The sequence below is a fragment of the Pangasianodon hypophthalmus genome, chromosome 5, assembly GCF_027358585.1.
Source record: "Pangasianodon hypophthalmus isolate fPanHyp1 chromosome 5, fPanHyp1.pri, whole genome shotgun sequence".
In the NCBI taxonomy this organism is placed as follows: Eukaryota; Metazoa; Chordata; class Actinopteri; order Siluriformes; family Pangasiidae; genus Pangasianodon; species Pangasianodon hypophthalmus.
The window spans coordinates 22,358,991-22,375,250 of record NC_069714.1 but is presented as its reverse complement, the minus strand read 5'-3'; the positions used below and the strand labels follow the sequence as shown (position 1 = coordinate 22,375,250).

The 16,260-nt window shown below is 37.8% G+C and overlaps 1 protein-coding gene across 1 annotated transcript; it reads right to left on the bottom strand.

Annotated features, from left to right (window-relative positions):
- Nucleotides 1-8,883: 8,883 nt before the first annotated feature.
- LOC113526168 (transcription factor 21) lies at nucleotides 8,884-11,944 on the bottom strand. Its single transcript, XM_026912994.3, has 2 exons — nucleotides 10,904-11,944; nucleotides 8,884-9,446 (listed from the first exon to the last, which is right to left on the bottom strand). Exons 1-2 carry the CDS (start codon nucleotides 11,553-11,555, stop codon nucleotides 9,409-9,411), a joined length of 690 nt encoding a protein of 229 aa, XP_026768795.2. The 5' UTR covers nucleotides 11,556-11,944; the 3' UTR covers nucleotides 8,884-9,408.
- Nucleotides 11,945-16,260: the final 4,316 nt, after the last annotated feature.

Genomic DNA, 16,260 nt, shown 5'->3' with positions numbered 1-16,260 from the left:
AATATGAACTCCTTCACTATCACGCAGGACTGTTTTTATTTTATTCAGCTTGTGCAGTTATTGTATTTGTTTTTCACCTGCCCGTGATCATTTCTAACAAATTTTGCTGGGTCTATTTCCCAAACTAGTAGCCTGATATAAAACCACCATGACGCTGACCAGACAGTTACTAATGATGCTGTAAATACTGTACAATTTGCAGTGCCACACATTCAGCTTAACATGGTCTTTGTTTATTCCGCAAGCTTCATATCTGAAAGTAAAAAATGAATTTTAGTTGCGTCCTGTGGGATCCCAGTCCTGATGCACGCCTCTGGTCTCAACCAGATGCCTTGTGAAAGTTTTTGGCCAAAAAAAAAAAATCTCTACTAGAGATTTATACATGCCCTAGCACTGAATGCAACAATGAACATCCAACACAGTGTCCAGCATGATAATTGTCCAGCACTAGATACCTTTTATCTGTACATACATACAACTGAATGTCATAATTTCATGTAAAATTGACCCTAATCACGAATTGTATTTAAATGATTCCTGCTTTTTGAAGGTACCACATCCCAGACGTAATTTAAACATCATCTGTCCATTCAGACTTGGTCAGAAGATGAGAGAGCCCTGTTTCCCCTACCCTGCATTCCTCCAACACCCCTACAGCTTCAGAGAGACTCCATATGGATGCTGCAGCTCCTTTGGAACATGAGCTCATGACGGCGGGTATAATACCATACACATTTCCTCACTGTTCCTCATAGGTATTCTTCTTGTTCTCCTGAACTGACAGGCAGGCTCTAGAGATGACCCACATCAGATCAAAGATGTGTAATGCCATATTTCACTCTGCTAAGATGACGCGTTTACATCTCCCTGACACCTCTAAATCAGCTCCACATGGCCTGGAACTCTTTAATAAGCTGAAATCCTTTCTGCAGAGGTCTGTCATATGCTTTGGCAGAGGGCTGCGGCGGCTGCTTTCAGGCTGCAATAAACAGAAAGGAAACAGGAGAAATTGAGTGACTTTGTGGCACTGGCACTTCACAGGGTTTTAATAGATGTTTCCTTGAACAATGTATTAGGACAAAGGTGGGTACTGTGTACATTAGAGGATGATATTGCTTATGAATGCTGTATGAAGAAGGAAGAGCTGGTGTGATCCATAGAGGAGATGATTTGTAGAATGTGATCAGTGGTTTTACAGTCCAGATGTATCCTATGGTTCAATGTATAAGGCCTTGCCTGAAATGAACTTGGCTGATCCTAAGTGAAGGCAGATGTACCCTGTGTGTTAGTGCATCTCACATTTGTTGATTAGGTGCATGGACTGGTTTTGTGAGCTTATGCATGCAATATGTTCTTTACACCAAGATGAACAGATGATGCAGGAAAACTGGGAGCAGCTGTTTTTCATCACTATTACCTCAGACTCTATTAGTGTTACTGCCATCAGCTTGTGCTGCTGCTACTGTGCGCAGCGTCACACTCACCTGTTTAATCCTGTGGTGCCAAAACATACAGAAACTTTCAGCATAGTGTCCTGGCTCTAGGCTGCTGCCATTTTCTTTCCTTTCAAGCAAGTAGCATAGTGTCAATATATGCTTTGCTGCAGAGACTGTAAAGGTGGTGTGAATGTGACACACTTGGGTGAACTGAGAGTGTAAACATGTTCTAACAAACACTGCTGTTTGGATACACAAGCTCTTCATTCGCACCCTTCGATGCATCAGGACAAGAGCCCACTGACAGTAACACATAGTTCATCGTAAATCAACTTTACTCAAGGGAATTGCTTGAGCAGCACCCAAGAGAAAGTGTACTGTTCACTCTATGGGAAGGGAAGAATTATTTGTAAAGAATAAAAATGGATTCCGAATGTAAAAAATCAAACTGGAATAGGAATTCCATAATACAATTCCCACATCTATTTGCTTTGTTATTATCTCAGAAACATTCCTATGTGAAGCATTGAGAAGGATTGAACTCAGACACTAGATGTAATTTATTTAAAGAATAAAACACTTGGAAGTGTGCTGTTATTACAATTTCGAAATTAGAAATTAGTCAATGACTGGGTCGTGTGAAGGAGCCCAGTGTGAAGCTGAGTTACTGTTACAAACCTGAAGTTGATTATTTTTCAATAATAGCACATCCTGAAGTGTTGTACCCAGGGCCTAAAACTAACCTTTGGCCAGTGACGTGAGAAAATTTACTGGCCAAAAAATTTTTTACCGTCCATGAAACTCTTTTTGCAAAAACAAGCAGTTATTACTACTACAATGACTAAACATATTTAAAATGTTTTTAATTTGTCCTTGCTTTGCTTTCAAGAAAAAAAAACAACAGCAACAAACTGATTTATTACCTTTTTTTTTCAGTTTCTTTGAATAATGAATTAATTCATTTCACTGACTGAAAGCCATACAATCAAACCAGCCTACTCTCTTTTTCACACACATTCCCATTACCCCTCATCCTCAGATGAAACATATTCTTCATCTTGGTGGCTGTCTGCTCCTGATGTGTGGTCCGAGCCTTGACTGTCGGAGTTGACAAGGCAGGTAAAGACGCAGTGTTTGTGGCACCAGGACTTTTTGTGTTCTTTAACGTTTTTGAGTTTCATTTTTTTTGTCCCTGAAACAAATGAATTTTTGAGATTCTTGTCGTTTGCATGTTTTTGGCAAACGGAGCAGGCCATTGTGTTAGTCGCGGTATCAAATACAAGCCAGTCTCTCTTTGATCCATCATCAGTGAAACGCCATCTCTCGGTAAAACGCAGAGAACCGTCATGACTTTCTGATGTTTGCTCATCATGTTTCCGTTTTGGCGGCATAACCCCAGGTGTGTGTCACCACATTCTCGGGTTACGTTGAATAAAGAAAGGAAAAGTTAAATAAATCAGCAATACTTTCTGAGGTTTTTATTTTTATTTTCTGAGGTTTTTAGTTTTTATCTGTTTAAAGTTATGTTTAATGTTATGGAACGTCCGCAAAACAAGTTGGATCCTGTTATCACTTGCATTATAGCACATATAAACAGTCACCATGATTAAGCCTATTGTATATTATAGATATTTTTAAGGTATTATATAATATTATGTAAGCTATTTTTACTCATTTCAGTTTGAAGTAATAAATTTCAGAATAGAAGAAGACAATTTTAGGCCTGTAATTAGTAAAAATGTCTAGAAATAGGTTTAATGGTCTTGTATTTGTTATACAATGAACTCATAATGAGTTATAGTAGATAACTTTTCCTTTATTCATATCTTTACTTGTTAAGATATCATTTTATGCAAGAACCCTATAACACATGTTAATTTTATCTCTAGTGTTAAAATTATAACTGTCCAGCACCTACATGCCCACTTCATTCGTCAGAATTTTTAATGTAAATCAATAAGCTAGACCTATACACAAGGAAATTTAACTGATTTGTACATACCTCCATTTTCATTTTAAACCCCCACGACAAGGTGTGTTTAAAATCTCATTAAAGGGTCCTTCATAAATGTTGCATTAGGGAGTGTGTAACAGCTTGAAGCATTTAGGTTTGTTTAATATGATGCAGGCTTCAACCGCTGTGTGTGCTGTCAGGGCTGGATCATGGAGGCTTTGCGTGGCTTCTCTCCAGGGTGCCAGGGGCCCCAGAACACTGCTGCCGCTGCTCGCTTTGATTTCAGCTGAGGTGAAGCAAATGGGCCAGAACGCTTCCATCACACACTCTGGATTGGGCTCTGACAGGCCAAGCCTGCAATTCTTTACTCAAAAAAAGAGAAAAAGATTAAAGAAATGTGAGAAATGATTCTGTACCATGCTTAAGAGTTACATTTATTTGCACTTTATATAAGTTCAGGTTAAAGCATGCTAGACTATTGTAAAGCAGTAATAGATCAGTGTCTGGTAGTTTCCATTTGGTTTTTGGCTTTAAGGAAGTCCTGTTTCTGATGCATCAGGATGGAAATATATTAGACATATCTGTTACTTACACTGTATAAATGAATGAACACACACATATATTTTAATCATCTTAACTCAGTCTCACTCATCAGTATTTTTTGTTTACCTGACAACTGGGAAATAATTCTTCTAGAACAATCGCAAACATTCTTAAAAATAAAAGTGCCAGAAAAATATTATTATATTAGAGCAGGGGCATATAACTAAAATTTGAAATGGTCCAGTTACATAAAATTACTTACATACAAAGCAGCTATGTTTTAATGCTTACCATCAGTGATTAGTTCATATCCATAAATAAGACAATTTCGAAGGATATTTTGTTTTGTAGTGGCATTTCATGTTATCACGTTCACATTAATGTGCAACAGACTCTCAAAAGATGAGACATATGTTTTGAACCTGAAGTGGAGAATAATCGCCTTCAGCTAAATTATTTACATAAATGCATGTGATCGATCACAGCAGAGAGTCTGACAGAAGCTGAGCTGGTTCATCTTTGGAAAACTAGATTCGCCTAACTACAGACTGTTTTCTTCCCCATATGTCGATCTACTGTACAGTTTCATATGTTCGGCTAGAGTAGTTTTTCCAAGTTCTTGATTCAGTACGCTGAAATACTTTGCTGATCCACGCTTGCTTTAGAGCAGTTTCCTAAAGAACATTTTGATTAAGGGATATTTAACTATTTTGCTGGTTTCACAGAGAACTAAATAAACCAGTGTCATAAATGTTATGTGGAAAAATGATTGAAAATGATTCTTTGGTTTATCATGAAAACAACAAAAAGATGTTAAATAATCATGGACTGAAAATCAAGGGAACCAAAATGTTTCCTTTATGGCATCACTTTAAAGATCCTTTTAATTTTTACAGTGTTTGTTGGAGTGTTATTTCACTTTATTATTTAAATTTTACAAATTATTTGCTTATTATTTATGGTTAGGATTAGGGTCTTTTTATCTTTTCTATCTTTTTTCTATCTTAAAGTCTGTCTTAATTCAACACTGCATAATATTTATGTCTTTTATTCTACATTGTGTAATACTGTCTCGCTGCCGGCTACATGGCTTGTGGTAAGATCAGAGCCGTCAGTAACCTCCGCTGTCATCCATACAGCTTTTTCCAACCATGAGCCATTTTCTACCTACTGCCAACACATAACATTCATTATTTCATTCATTGTTAAACTTTAATGGGAAATTCTAGTTATTAGTAGCTTTGAAGCACCGACTGGAGTCTGCAGCTCATTACTGCAGTAAATGTACACACAGCTCCCTCTCCTCTCACACACTCTTTTCTGAGCAGTATATTTTAATGAGACATGCACTTGTGACCCTAGTGCCAAGGTTAGCCTCAGGCTCACAGCGCTGTGCGACCAGGTGGCCAGGACTCCCCCACTGAGCCTGGGCAAACACGACCTGTTTACCCTGCTGATTGGCCAGGCACAAGTGAATAACAGGTCCATGATTGGTGTAAACGCAAGACGGACATTTACAGTCAAGTGTAAGTCTAAAGTCTGTACACAAAAGTAAGACAGTACACAAAATCCTGCACTTGTTCATACAGAGACGCTTTTGGAGTCTAATCTAATTGATTAGAGTTATGTCTTGAAATATCTGTTAAAAGAAATGAAAGGATTTTAAGATAAAATATGAATGTTTTTTTCTTGGTCAATAACTAAACATGTAGCAAAATCTGTGATTTCAACTAAAGGGAGAAATGTTCTCATAATAAATTCTAAAATAATTTAAACAGAGTAACGTGTATAGGCTTTTAAATGTTAATAATCTTAAACACTAATGGGGAAAGCATGTCCTCAGCAATTAGACCTGACCTTTTCTTTGTATCTAAGGCAAGGATTTGTGAAGATTAATAAAATTAATTAAGATTTTTAAGCTTGAAGCATGATAGATCTGGTCCATGTTGATTTCACTTATTCAAAACCATTTAATCTGTTCTGTATGAATAAACATTTATCAGTGTGGCATAATATACTATTTTTATATCTTTATCTATTTCTTTATAGCATATATCTTTCTCCTGAAGCTAAAATGAAGCTAAAACCTGTGTGTAGCTGTAGGTAATGCTTATAAGCATACTCAGTTATTTGTAATAAAAGATAAATGCTGTACATATTGTCTAGATAAAGCAGTAGTTGATGTTTTATACTTAGATTTCTATTCAACATGGTTTCACACTTCCAAATGTGTAACAATTCAATTCAATTCATATGACAAAGTCTAGGGTTAGAGGTGGAGTTTGTACTATATGTACCTCTTCTTATTACTTCATTTGAATGAGATCAAACCATCCGAGATCAGATGGTATTCTTCAGCTATAAGTTGTTGAAGTTGGTGGTTGAAGTTGAAGAACAGTGTTACAGGGTTGTATGCAGTATGCAAACAAAATGAACACTGTAGTTTGCTTTGTGACAAAGGTTCCAGACGAATATAATTATGTTCAAATGGGATAAAAAGCATGCTGGTTCTGAAGGAGATGCCGTAAACACACCTGCCTCTCTGTGTACAGAAAGCTTCCTGTTGTTGCCCTCGTTAGCAGACTGATCACTTTTACTAAATAAACTATACCTCACATACGGATAAACAATCAGGAACTTGATACAGTTAGCAGGATGAATTTATTATGTGTAGGAAGTATGAAAAAAGATAGCTTCATCCAGTTGGTGCGAGTGATTTCACAATTAGAGTGCCATTGATGTGCCATACATACATTACAGTTAGAATTATGTATGTAAACTAAAGGTAAACAGTGCTTTAAACATAGGTAAAGAGTCCTTCACAGTAAGATATGGTATTTCAGATAAATAATTCAAATCTACAGCACTTGAAACCACATTTTTGCCTGTACCAGCTCACTATAACTACACTTTACCTTGGGATATACTCATTAAAGTCCTAAGAAATTTGTTATTGTGTGCGAATCCATTTAATATCTCATGCTTGAAACATCCATGAGTCATCTTTTATAGGCTATGGAAAATATTCCACAAGTTCAACAGAAAATTGCATCATCCAAATTTCCTGAATATCATGGGAAGAAGTAAAGTAAGTCTACCTCTTAGTTTTGTTTTTCTTTATTTTTCATAATCTTGTGATATCATGATGAGATTGCTTTGAAAGCACAAGTCTGTTACTTAAACACATTTTGTGTACTTGCTAATTCTGTTGTTGCTTTCATCCCTGTTACTCATTCAAGATCAAACTGCAGTTATTTTTCAGCAAAGAAACCTTGGAAAAATGAGATATTGTTTCCTGAGATGGGTTTAAAAAGTTTTTGAATGCATGCTTTCTTCATTTAACCAATGTTGCAAAAAGACAAAGACAAGACATGGGTCACACCTCAGTTGTGGTATCATCACTGTAGTTACGTACTGATTGGTGATATGAGACACTTGATCTATCTTGAGCTACAGCACATCTTTAGCACCTGGCAACTTGGAACAAACACAAATCATGGCATTCCACTAGAGGGAGACAAGAGTAATCATGCATGGATCAATTACGTCCAATTACTGCAAGCCCTGCCACTGCCGAATGGGAGAAAAAAACATGAGAAAATACATTTTTACCTACCCAGATGATATGAAAACTGAATCATCACCCTGATCCACACAGCAGAAAGAGTCTCCAATGAGGAGACAGAGCTCTACCTCTACCTAGAAGTGTAAATCACTCAGACAGCGTGTAACACTTGACACACAGCATCCTCCTGGGCCACACAACATGTAAGCGGAGAAGCACACTGCCTATGTGGTGTAATTGAAGCCTCTGTTATGGCAATAGCACAGCAGGAATAATGTAAGGTTGATCAATGGCTAGGACTGAGAGAGCCATCACACACCTGCTGCTGCGCCCGGAGATGGAGTCGAAGTCCTGTTAAGCACATCGCCCTGGAGGAAGGAGTCAGCCAAACGTATAAATTAAGTACCAAACTCTCAAGACGAGGCCTGAGAGACTCAACAATCCGTCCAAAATTTTGTAAGTGCATGGACACAGAGGCTGTGTAAAACAGCAGGAATGTATGCAGTCAAGAGAATGATATGCATTCAAGAGGTGACACTACAACAAAGCAAAGCCCATGAGACAGGACTGTCAGAGTCCACAAGAGGACGGAGAAACCCAAAGACGAACTGTAAAGTTAAGCTGCAGTTGGTTTAAAGCTTTAGGTTTGACTGTGACCATAATGAACTTCCCATACCTTTCTATGCGCCTGCTTAATTATTTCCACCGAGGGCCATTAACGGCTAAGAAATCACACCTGCAGGACAGGACAGAGAAGAGAGCTAGTCCACGTCTCACCTGCAACCCAGGTGTGTTCTGAGACTGAGCTTTTTCACCTGCATTCATTTTTATAAGCGCACTAGGAAGCATAAGCATTCATCATATTATGCACAAATGTGTGTGTGTGTGTTAACCAGAGACCAAACCCTGTCCCTCCTCATGCTCCAGCTTTCTGTTAGGGGATCGAGTGCAGTCTCAGAGGTCTCGAGTTAGCCTTTACTAAAAGGGAAATTGCTAAAGCATGCACAGTCTTGTGAGTGAATGGCAATGTGCTAGCACAGGACAGCTGTGAATTCAATGTGGATAGTGGAACTGATTTTTCTGGGCCAATGCAAACACATGCACCTGTACTAATGCACATTTACCTCAGCGGTACATTAATTATTTTTCCATTAAACCTTAAAAAATGATTTGGATTTATAAAGGGAAATAATAATAAAAACATGCTCAGCTATTTTATTTGCAATCACTTGAAATGACGGAGAAATAAATTCATCCACTGAGATGTGCATCTGTTAAGATATTTAATGGGAAATAGTGGAAGAGGTATTAAGGTTTGAACAAAATCAGATTTAAAAAAGAAAAATATTTTGAAGAACACACTTACAAAGAAAAATAGACAGCAAATAAATAAGATAGTTTTAATAAATAATTGTAAGGGTCATAAATATATAAATATTGTTTAAAGTTACAGCAAGTTTTTTTTAAAACAGTTTATAGTTAGAATTTTCAATTCAGTGTAATCAGTGCAAAACAATACTACTCTTTCATGTAAATGTGCTCAATGGGCATGCTGCAAATTCTCAGCCTTCAGCTTGCGACCATATTGAAACGCATACAAAACACTTAAACAGGCGCCCCAAGATTCTTAGCAGTCCTCTTATCTCCCACAGAGACAAGTGTCTTTGCCCTGCCAAGGTTTAAACCTGGTCTCATTCATCGTTAACACACAACTGGAGTGGCACAGCAAAACACTGAGTCTCATTCTCTGCCCACAACAAATTAGAATATAAAAAGCATCCCGGGTGCCAAGTGCAGACGTGTGACATGGTGAGAAATGTGCAGATGTCAGTGTGCCATGATGCCAAGCTGCCAGTGAGGTGGGGGGAAGCAGGACCTCTCCTCCGAGCCGTGCGAGTCTGTCCCGCAAACTAATCCCACTTTATCCAAGAAAGACGAGCTGTCAGATCTGGAGGTGAAGGAGACAAAAGCAGGACAAATGTAAGCCTTTAGATACATTTTAATGACCAATGAAACACTCACAGGCTTGTTAAAGCCAGGACTAACAATAGGAGCCAGTTATTCATTAAAATGTTCCCCTCGATGAGAGGGTGCACTGAGATGTGGTTAAGTAAAGTACACAGGCTGCATACTGAGCTCAGATAGAGTACTTGTGTTACAAAGCTTCTGAGCACAAAAGCCAAAAAATTAGACAGATGGGAATAAAAAACAAATATACTTTAAATAATGAACAATAAATAGGACTGTTTGACAATGTTTAAGTGATGAAGCCTTATTTAGAATCAAATCAGCTCCCAGATATTTGCTTATGCACTTTTAAGAAAAAAGAATTAAGTGGAGATAGTATAGCTCATGCTTGCCATGATTTCCCGTGGGTGTGTCATGTCCTTCACTAAACGGCTCATTAAATAAAGTAAGAATCCGACATTCAGTAAACAGCAATTTTGAGCCAAAATAATTTTAAAACTAAAAATGATCTTTACTAAAAATGAAGCAAAAGGAAATGTTTCAATTCTGCTAATCATTTTTACATACAAATAACAATATTAATGCATACAAATCATTTTAAATATTATTTTAATGTGTAATATGAAATGTCACATTCCATTTTCACACTCATTCACTCCTGTGCACCTGACACTTCTCGCATGTGCTATTAAGGAAAGTATTTTGTATTTAAATAATCATGTTTATTAAAAAGTTATTTTTTTCTTACACATGTATTGCTATTAAAACAATTATTATCCACAGTAGAGATTGCCTTACTGTGACTTGTAGGATGTTCAGTATATTTCCTAGGGGTGAATGTGTTCAGGGAATAGGGCTGAGTGAATGGTGTGGGACTAAAATGTACATTTTTCATATCTTATGACTTATGACTTGTGGAAACATGATACAAGCATGAAATGTTAAATTGATTCCCACATTAATGCAAAAAATAATATGATTCGAAGGATTATATTTCAAAGTAAAGTGCAGATATAGTGGGCTGGACCAGACAGTTCCTAAGAAGTGGACATCATGTGTTAGCTGCTGTAATCTGAACCAGTGTTAACCTTGTTCAGCTGCAACACAGCAAAAAGTCCGGGGTTGATCACTGATCCCTCAGCTTATTAAATAAGTAAAACCAAACTTCTACTAAACTGCACTTGTACTAATTCTGTCATAAGAATAATATGTACTTATAATCCTGTGATCTTCATGAGTGTAAAATCTTTGAATCTTGTAAAAGATTAAAACGTTAATCGCATTTATGACACATTTATGAAAACATTGATCTAATCCTTTAAATTAAAAATTAACTATCATTCAAAGTGTATCAGAATGATGTTATAGAATGAGAATGAGAAATTAGTGGGTATGAATTATAAGTATGAATTGGAACCACGCAGGATCAAGCCTCACCACTCGTGTTCCAGATGGCGTTGGTCTGATTTTTGTAGCCATTCTTCATGCACTCGTCTACATAGGCCTTGGGGTCGCAGCCGGACACGAGGATCTCTCTGAGCAGGGCGATGTAGGCGATGGCCAGCCTCAGGGTGTCGATCTTGGACAGTCGCTTCTCGTAAGGGAACGTGGGCACGTGACAGCGCAGCTCCTCAAACGCAGAGTTGATACTGAGCATGCGCTTGCGCTCGCGGATGTTGGCGGCGTGGCGCTGGACGCGGTACGGGTGGTGCTGATGCTGATGCTGGTGCTGATGCTGATGCTGGTGCTGGTGATGATGCTGATGCTGATGGTGTGTGTGATGGCTGGAGGCGAGGCGGCGAGGCCTGAGCTTCCCCCGCTTCTGCGCCTCTTGCTCCGCCTCTGCAGCGCTGCTGTCCGCCTCAGCCTGCGGGGAGCGAGACTCCAGCTCCGGGAAAGCGAGCTGCGCGTCGGGGAACACGGACTGACACCCGAAGGAGGACCACGGAGACAGTTCACCTGTCAGGGCCGCGCCATCGAACAGCAGCGAGTCGAGCTGGGACTGAAACTGAAAGTTGGGGTCCATTTGGCCCCAGAAGGCGAAATCTGTGGTTGCATCTTGGTCAAAGTCAAACAGCATGTCCTCCATCACTGCTTTATTAGAAAGTCTGAGCGGTTACCAGAGTGACTTGTGACTGAGTGCGTGTCTTACATCGACCTGTTGCTTTTATACGCTTACGGGCACTCGAGAGCGCGACGGTAGCGCACTAGGGCTCTGTCCTCAGACTGGCCTCTCCTGACACTAAGCCCATCCAGGAGGGATTAAATAGCTTGAGGGCTCGCAGGGCTCGCAGCGGGGTGCTTCTGTCCATTCAGCGGCTTGAAAAAGACCTCATTAGGACACGTGCCTCCTCCTAATAGCGCTCTCATTGCCATTTAAACACAGAAGCGAGGGCGCATTCAACTGGATCAGCCGAGCTTGAAAATACAGACGGAGAAAAGGGGGAAACAACACGTGCACAATTATAAAGTTCTCTTAAGTCGTTTCCCATACAGCTCAAAGGATGTACCAATATTTACCATAACATGAAAAGCCTTATTTGCAATGCACAACGAGCAGCTTTGCGCCCGGGCTCTTGAGACAGACCACATGGCCAGTAAACAACAAGCCTGGCAAGAACTTCTGCAGCCACTGCAGCAACTCCTGACAGTGTTATCCTTCTAAAATGTCTTACTTTGCACCTTTCTAAACCTTATTACGATACTGAATGCAGTCCAGATTATTCAAGTTTAAACAAATCATTTTACAGCACAAGTTCTCCTTTACAGGCTAGTTTTATTTTACTCAGTGTATTAGTTACTGAATTCTGCAGTCCATATTATAATAGAAAATCCCAGGATATTAAACAGCATATACTGAAATAAAAGCATTCAGTATAGACCAGCTGCATGGCCTAAACATGCATTTGTTAATAGTACAGCTCTCTGAAAGGACCTGGATTTCTATATTCTAATATAATATTAAAAGAGCTATATGAAAAAATCTAACTACAGGGTGTCCCAGAAGTCTCCATGCACAGGGGACTATGTGTACCAGCACCATGTCGATTGTGCTCTCAGTTGGTCCGCAACACGTCCAGTCTTTTTGAATTTGTTAATAAGTTTGGCAGCAGTGTCGTGTGTGATGTGCTTGCTATGTTTCCTGTTAAAGTCCATCGCAACCTTCTGACAGCTTCCTGATCCAGCCATGAGAATGATTTCAATATGTTCTTCTTTTGTCAAAGGCATTCTTAAAGGCTATCTGCAAAAAAATATAATATAAACTAAGAGAGAAAGTTATGTTATGATAAGTTACTATGAGAAAGTTTGGAAGTGTTAATTTCCCTTCTGTATGGAGACTTTTGGGACACCCTGTAGAATATTTTCATAACTGTTTAAATACAGTAACAAACACAGCCCTATCGGTTAGGATAAGCTAGCCTGTATTGTATTTATGCCTACTGCGATATGGACATTTTACATTATTTTCAAAAGCAAATATCATGGTAGCCCAATATTTCAGATGAAACGAACTAAAAATAAACTCAAGGCTTTAATTTAGCTTACTAAAAGTACTCAAGTTGATATTCGCTGACATGATGGAAAGTTCACTGTACTTCCAGATTGGGTTTTTCTGGAGCTGTCCTATAACGTATCCTACAAAAGTAGGCCTACACTGTACCCCATGTTCGAATAGTATGATAATGCTCACTGGTTGCCATGGAAACGTCCAAACTGGCAAACAGTAAGGCACACTGTATTTACCATAGATGAAGTTAGAAGGACATTTGATAGCCTACTATTTATTATATTACTGTATAGTGATGTAGTTTATTTAGTATGTGGTTTTGACTATATCCATGGGCACATCCCTAATAGTGTCATGTGGGAGGACATTAAATATGCAGGTATTCCCTTGACCTGTGTTTCTGAATAATAACAAAATAATTTAGGAGCTTTTTTACAAAAACTGAATTGCCCTACAATACTGAGCTACACAGACCTATAGCGTGCCTCGAGAACTTTTGTTTAATACCTTAGCTAGGCCGAGGAGTTTTCTATTCTATTTCCAGATAAGACTGCTTCCAGACTATTTTCATGAGAACTAAAAAAAATTCTAGTGATGTGGGAAATATTCTGCAACATAACTGCATTGTCTTGTCTAAAGGTTAGCTCATTTCAGGTGGGTGACCTTCCTAAACTTCCTTAACTAGGCTAATTTAATAACGGTTAACTAAAGTTTTCTTAAATTTGATTCAAAATTAAACAAAAATTTTAATTGCCCATGAAGTTTGAAGTCATTGTTCTTAAGCCATGGATAATCAGTGATCAAGCACACTTAGATTAGGACAAAGAAGTCAAAATGAATCAGTGAATATTAAATATAGCAAACACAACAACAATATAACTAATATACCGTAGAGTATGTTAAATATATTCGCCAGTGGCCCTTCTAATGTGTTTTGTTTAGACAGCCGGTTAAACAGCAACGAATAAAAGCTGTTCAGAGATGAAGTGGCGAAATGAGAGGACTGTCAGAACCTTCTGCCGTGCAGAGGGACCAGTCTGCTGCAGCTGACACACACACGCACGCACACACACAAACACACACACACACGCACGCAATTCGCTTTTTGGTACAAGTGTTCAATGTTTGATGTAAATTGTATAATTTTGTTTTGTAAGATTTAATATTATACAGGCATGTAGTCTGTATGTAGGGAACTTTTCTGAAACAAAAGTCACGTGCATGGTTAGATGGGGACAAACTTATATAAGCTATTTATTTTTATTTTATTTAGCTTAAATTGTATCATACAATACAGATGCACTTACAGCCACACATGGTGTCCAGTAAAGTAGTAGGTTTATAAACGTGACTTTCACAAATTAAATTATTACATTAATGCTTTTAACATAATATCTATGACCGTGTTGATTATATATATATATATATATCCAAAAGTGGCACAGATTTATCCGTCCTACAACACTTGATTATCCGTGGACTTTTTGGAAAGACATAATGCTGGACTAAGTTAGTTAATAAACAGCAGTCTCAAGTTCAGCAAGAGGAGAAAGCTTTCAAGAAAGTATGTTGTATTATTCAAACCTTTATGATTATACAGACTGTTAATCTCGAATATTACTCAATATTAGGAAACCAAACTTAGCCCTAATTTAGAAGAAAATCCTATCCTAATTTAGGACAGGAGACTGGAGTGTGTGCTCCTTCAATAGGTGTGTGAAACACTGGGTCTTCAGTCCAGTGCAGCAAGACATCTGTGGACAATTAGTCCCCGAGTTCTGCAGCCGTCTTGACTTTAGAATTATGCTGATGAAAACAAGAAATGTAAATGAACACAGGATTAAAGGCATATTAGCTTCAGTTACCCTACACCTGCTTCAGGACCATTTTGACCAGCAGCCTCCGGATATGAAATCATTTCTTTGTGGCTAATAATTTTCAGTGTAACTGATACTGAACTTTGTCAAAGAAACCTAAAATGAACCAAAAGTCATACTGTCAGTTTCCTGTAACAATTATTTGAACATATCAGATTGTTAGCAAATGAGCTCTAATGCAGTCAAATCTTTAATCTGCCAGAATAGCGTAAAACTGTCAGAACAGTTTAATGACAACAACAAAATAATAAAATATATTTTGCTATCTGGATATTTTGTTTGTCACTTATCTAACACAGAATATGCTACAAATTATGCTACAGTATATGGTTCATAAAAGATTTGTCAAGCACTGGGCTGCAAACATTAACACATTAAGCTATAACAAAATTGATCTTTCCTCAGTTACTTCTAACAAAAATCTCTTTTTTTTTGTAATTTATTTATTTAAAATTTTGACATTTGGTTATCAAATCTTTTGCAGCCTGGGACTTATATAAAATAAATTCCATGGATCCCCAGCACAGATTACTTTTAATGATTATTTTTAATGAATATACTCAAATATTAGGGTCATTGTTCAAATGTGTAGAATAATATTCTGGCTATTTATCATATAGCTAATAGAGCCATATAGCTAAATTATATATCCACTGACAGAAACAGAAGGTTCAATGTCTAGATTGACATGTGTTTGAGTTACTGAGGTTTGGATTAAACCAAGTTAATTTAAGTGACCAATCAAATCACTAATAACTGTAAAACCTCAGTAATACATATAATAGACTTAGTAATGGAGGGTTGTGATTTCCACCACTGTAATAATAATAATAATAATAATAATAATAATAATAATAATAGTAATTGAAATCATCCTTGAAGTTCCCTTTCTAGCTTCAAATCACATCTCTGAGTCGTCTATTACTCATAGGCAATTCATCAGGCTTGTGTTGGATTAAATTATCATTTAGGAGTTTGTATGAATTTTTTTACCAAATTCCTTTAGCATTAGGAAGTTATGAGCAACTATAAATCCAATGCTAATGTCGTACATTACTAATGCAATGTCATTACGTAACCATTTACTTTGTACCTAGGAACAAATCCACCTTGTTCCGTACATAAGTAGATGGTGCCACCCTTTAGTGCGCTCTGTATAGCCTCTACTTACAGTTACATGGAGATTGGTCACAGGCGTCTTTAAATCTGATCATTCTTTGGCAGATAGTAGCTTTACATCCTAGCTTTAATCAGACTGAAAAGTCCAATCAGATGTTCTTCAGTGCTGTTCTGTAATGATGTCAGATGATTGGTCCCCTTGGATTGCAACATATTTCCCTGATTACCACATTTTCTACTTCCTCTGATCTCTCTGAAAGGGCTTGGATATGGTAAGAAGATTAACCATG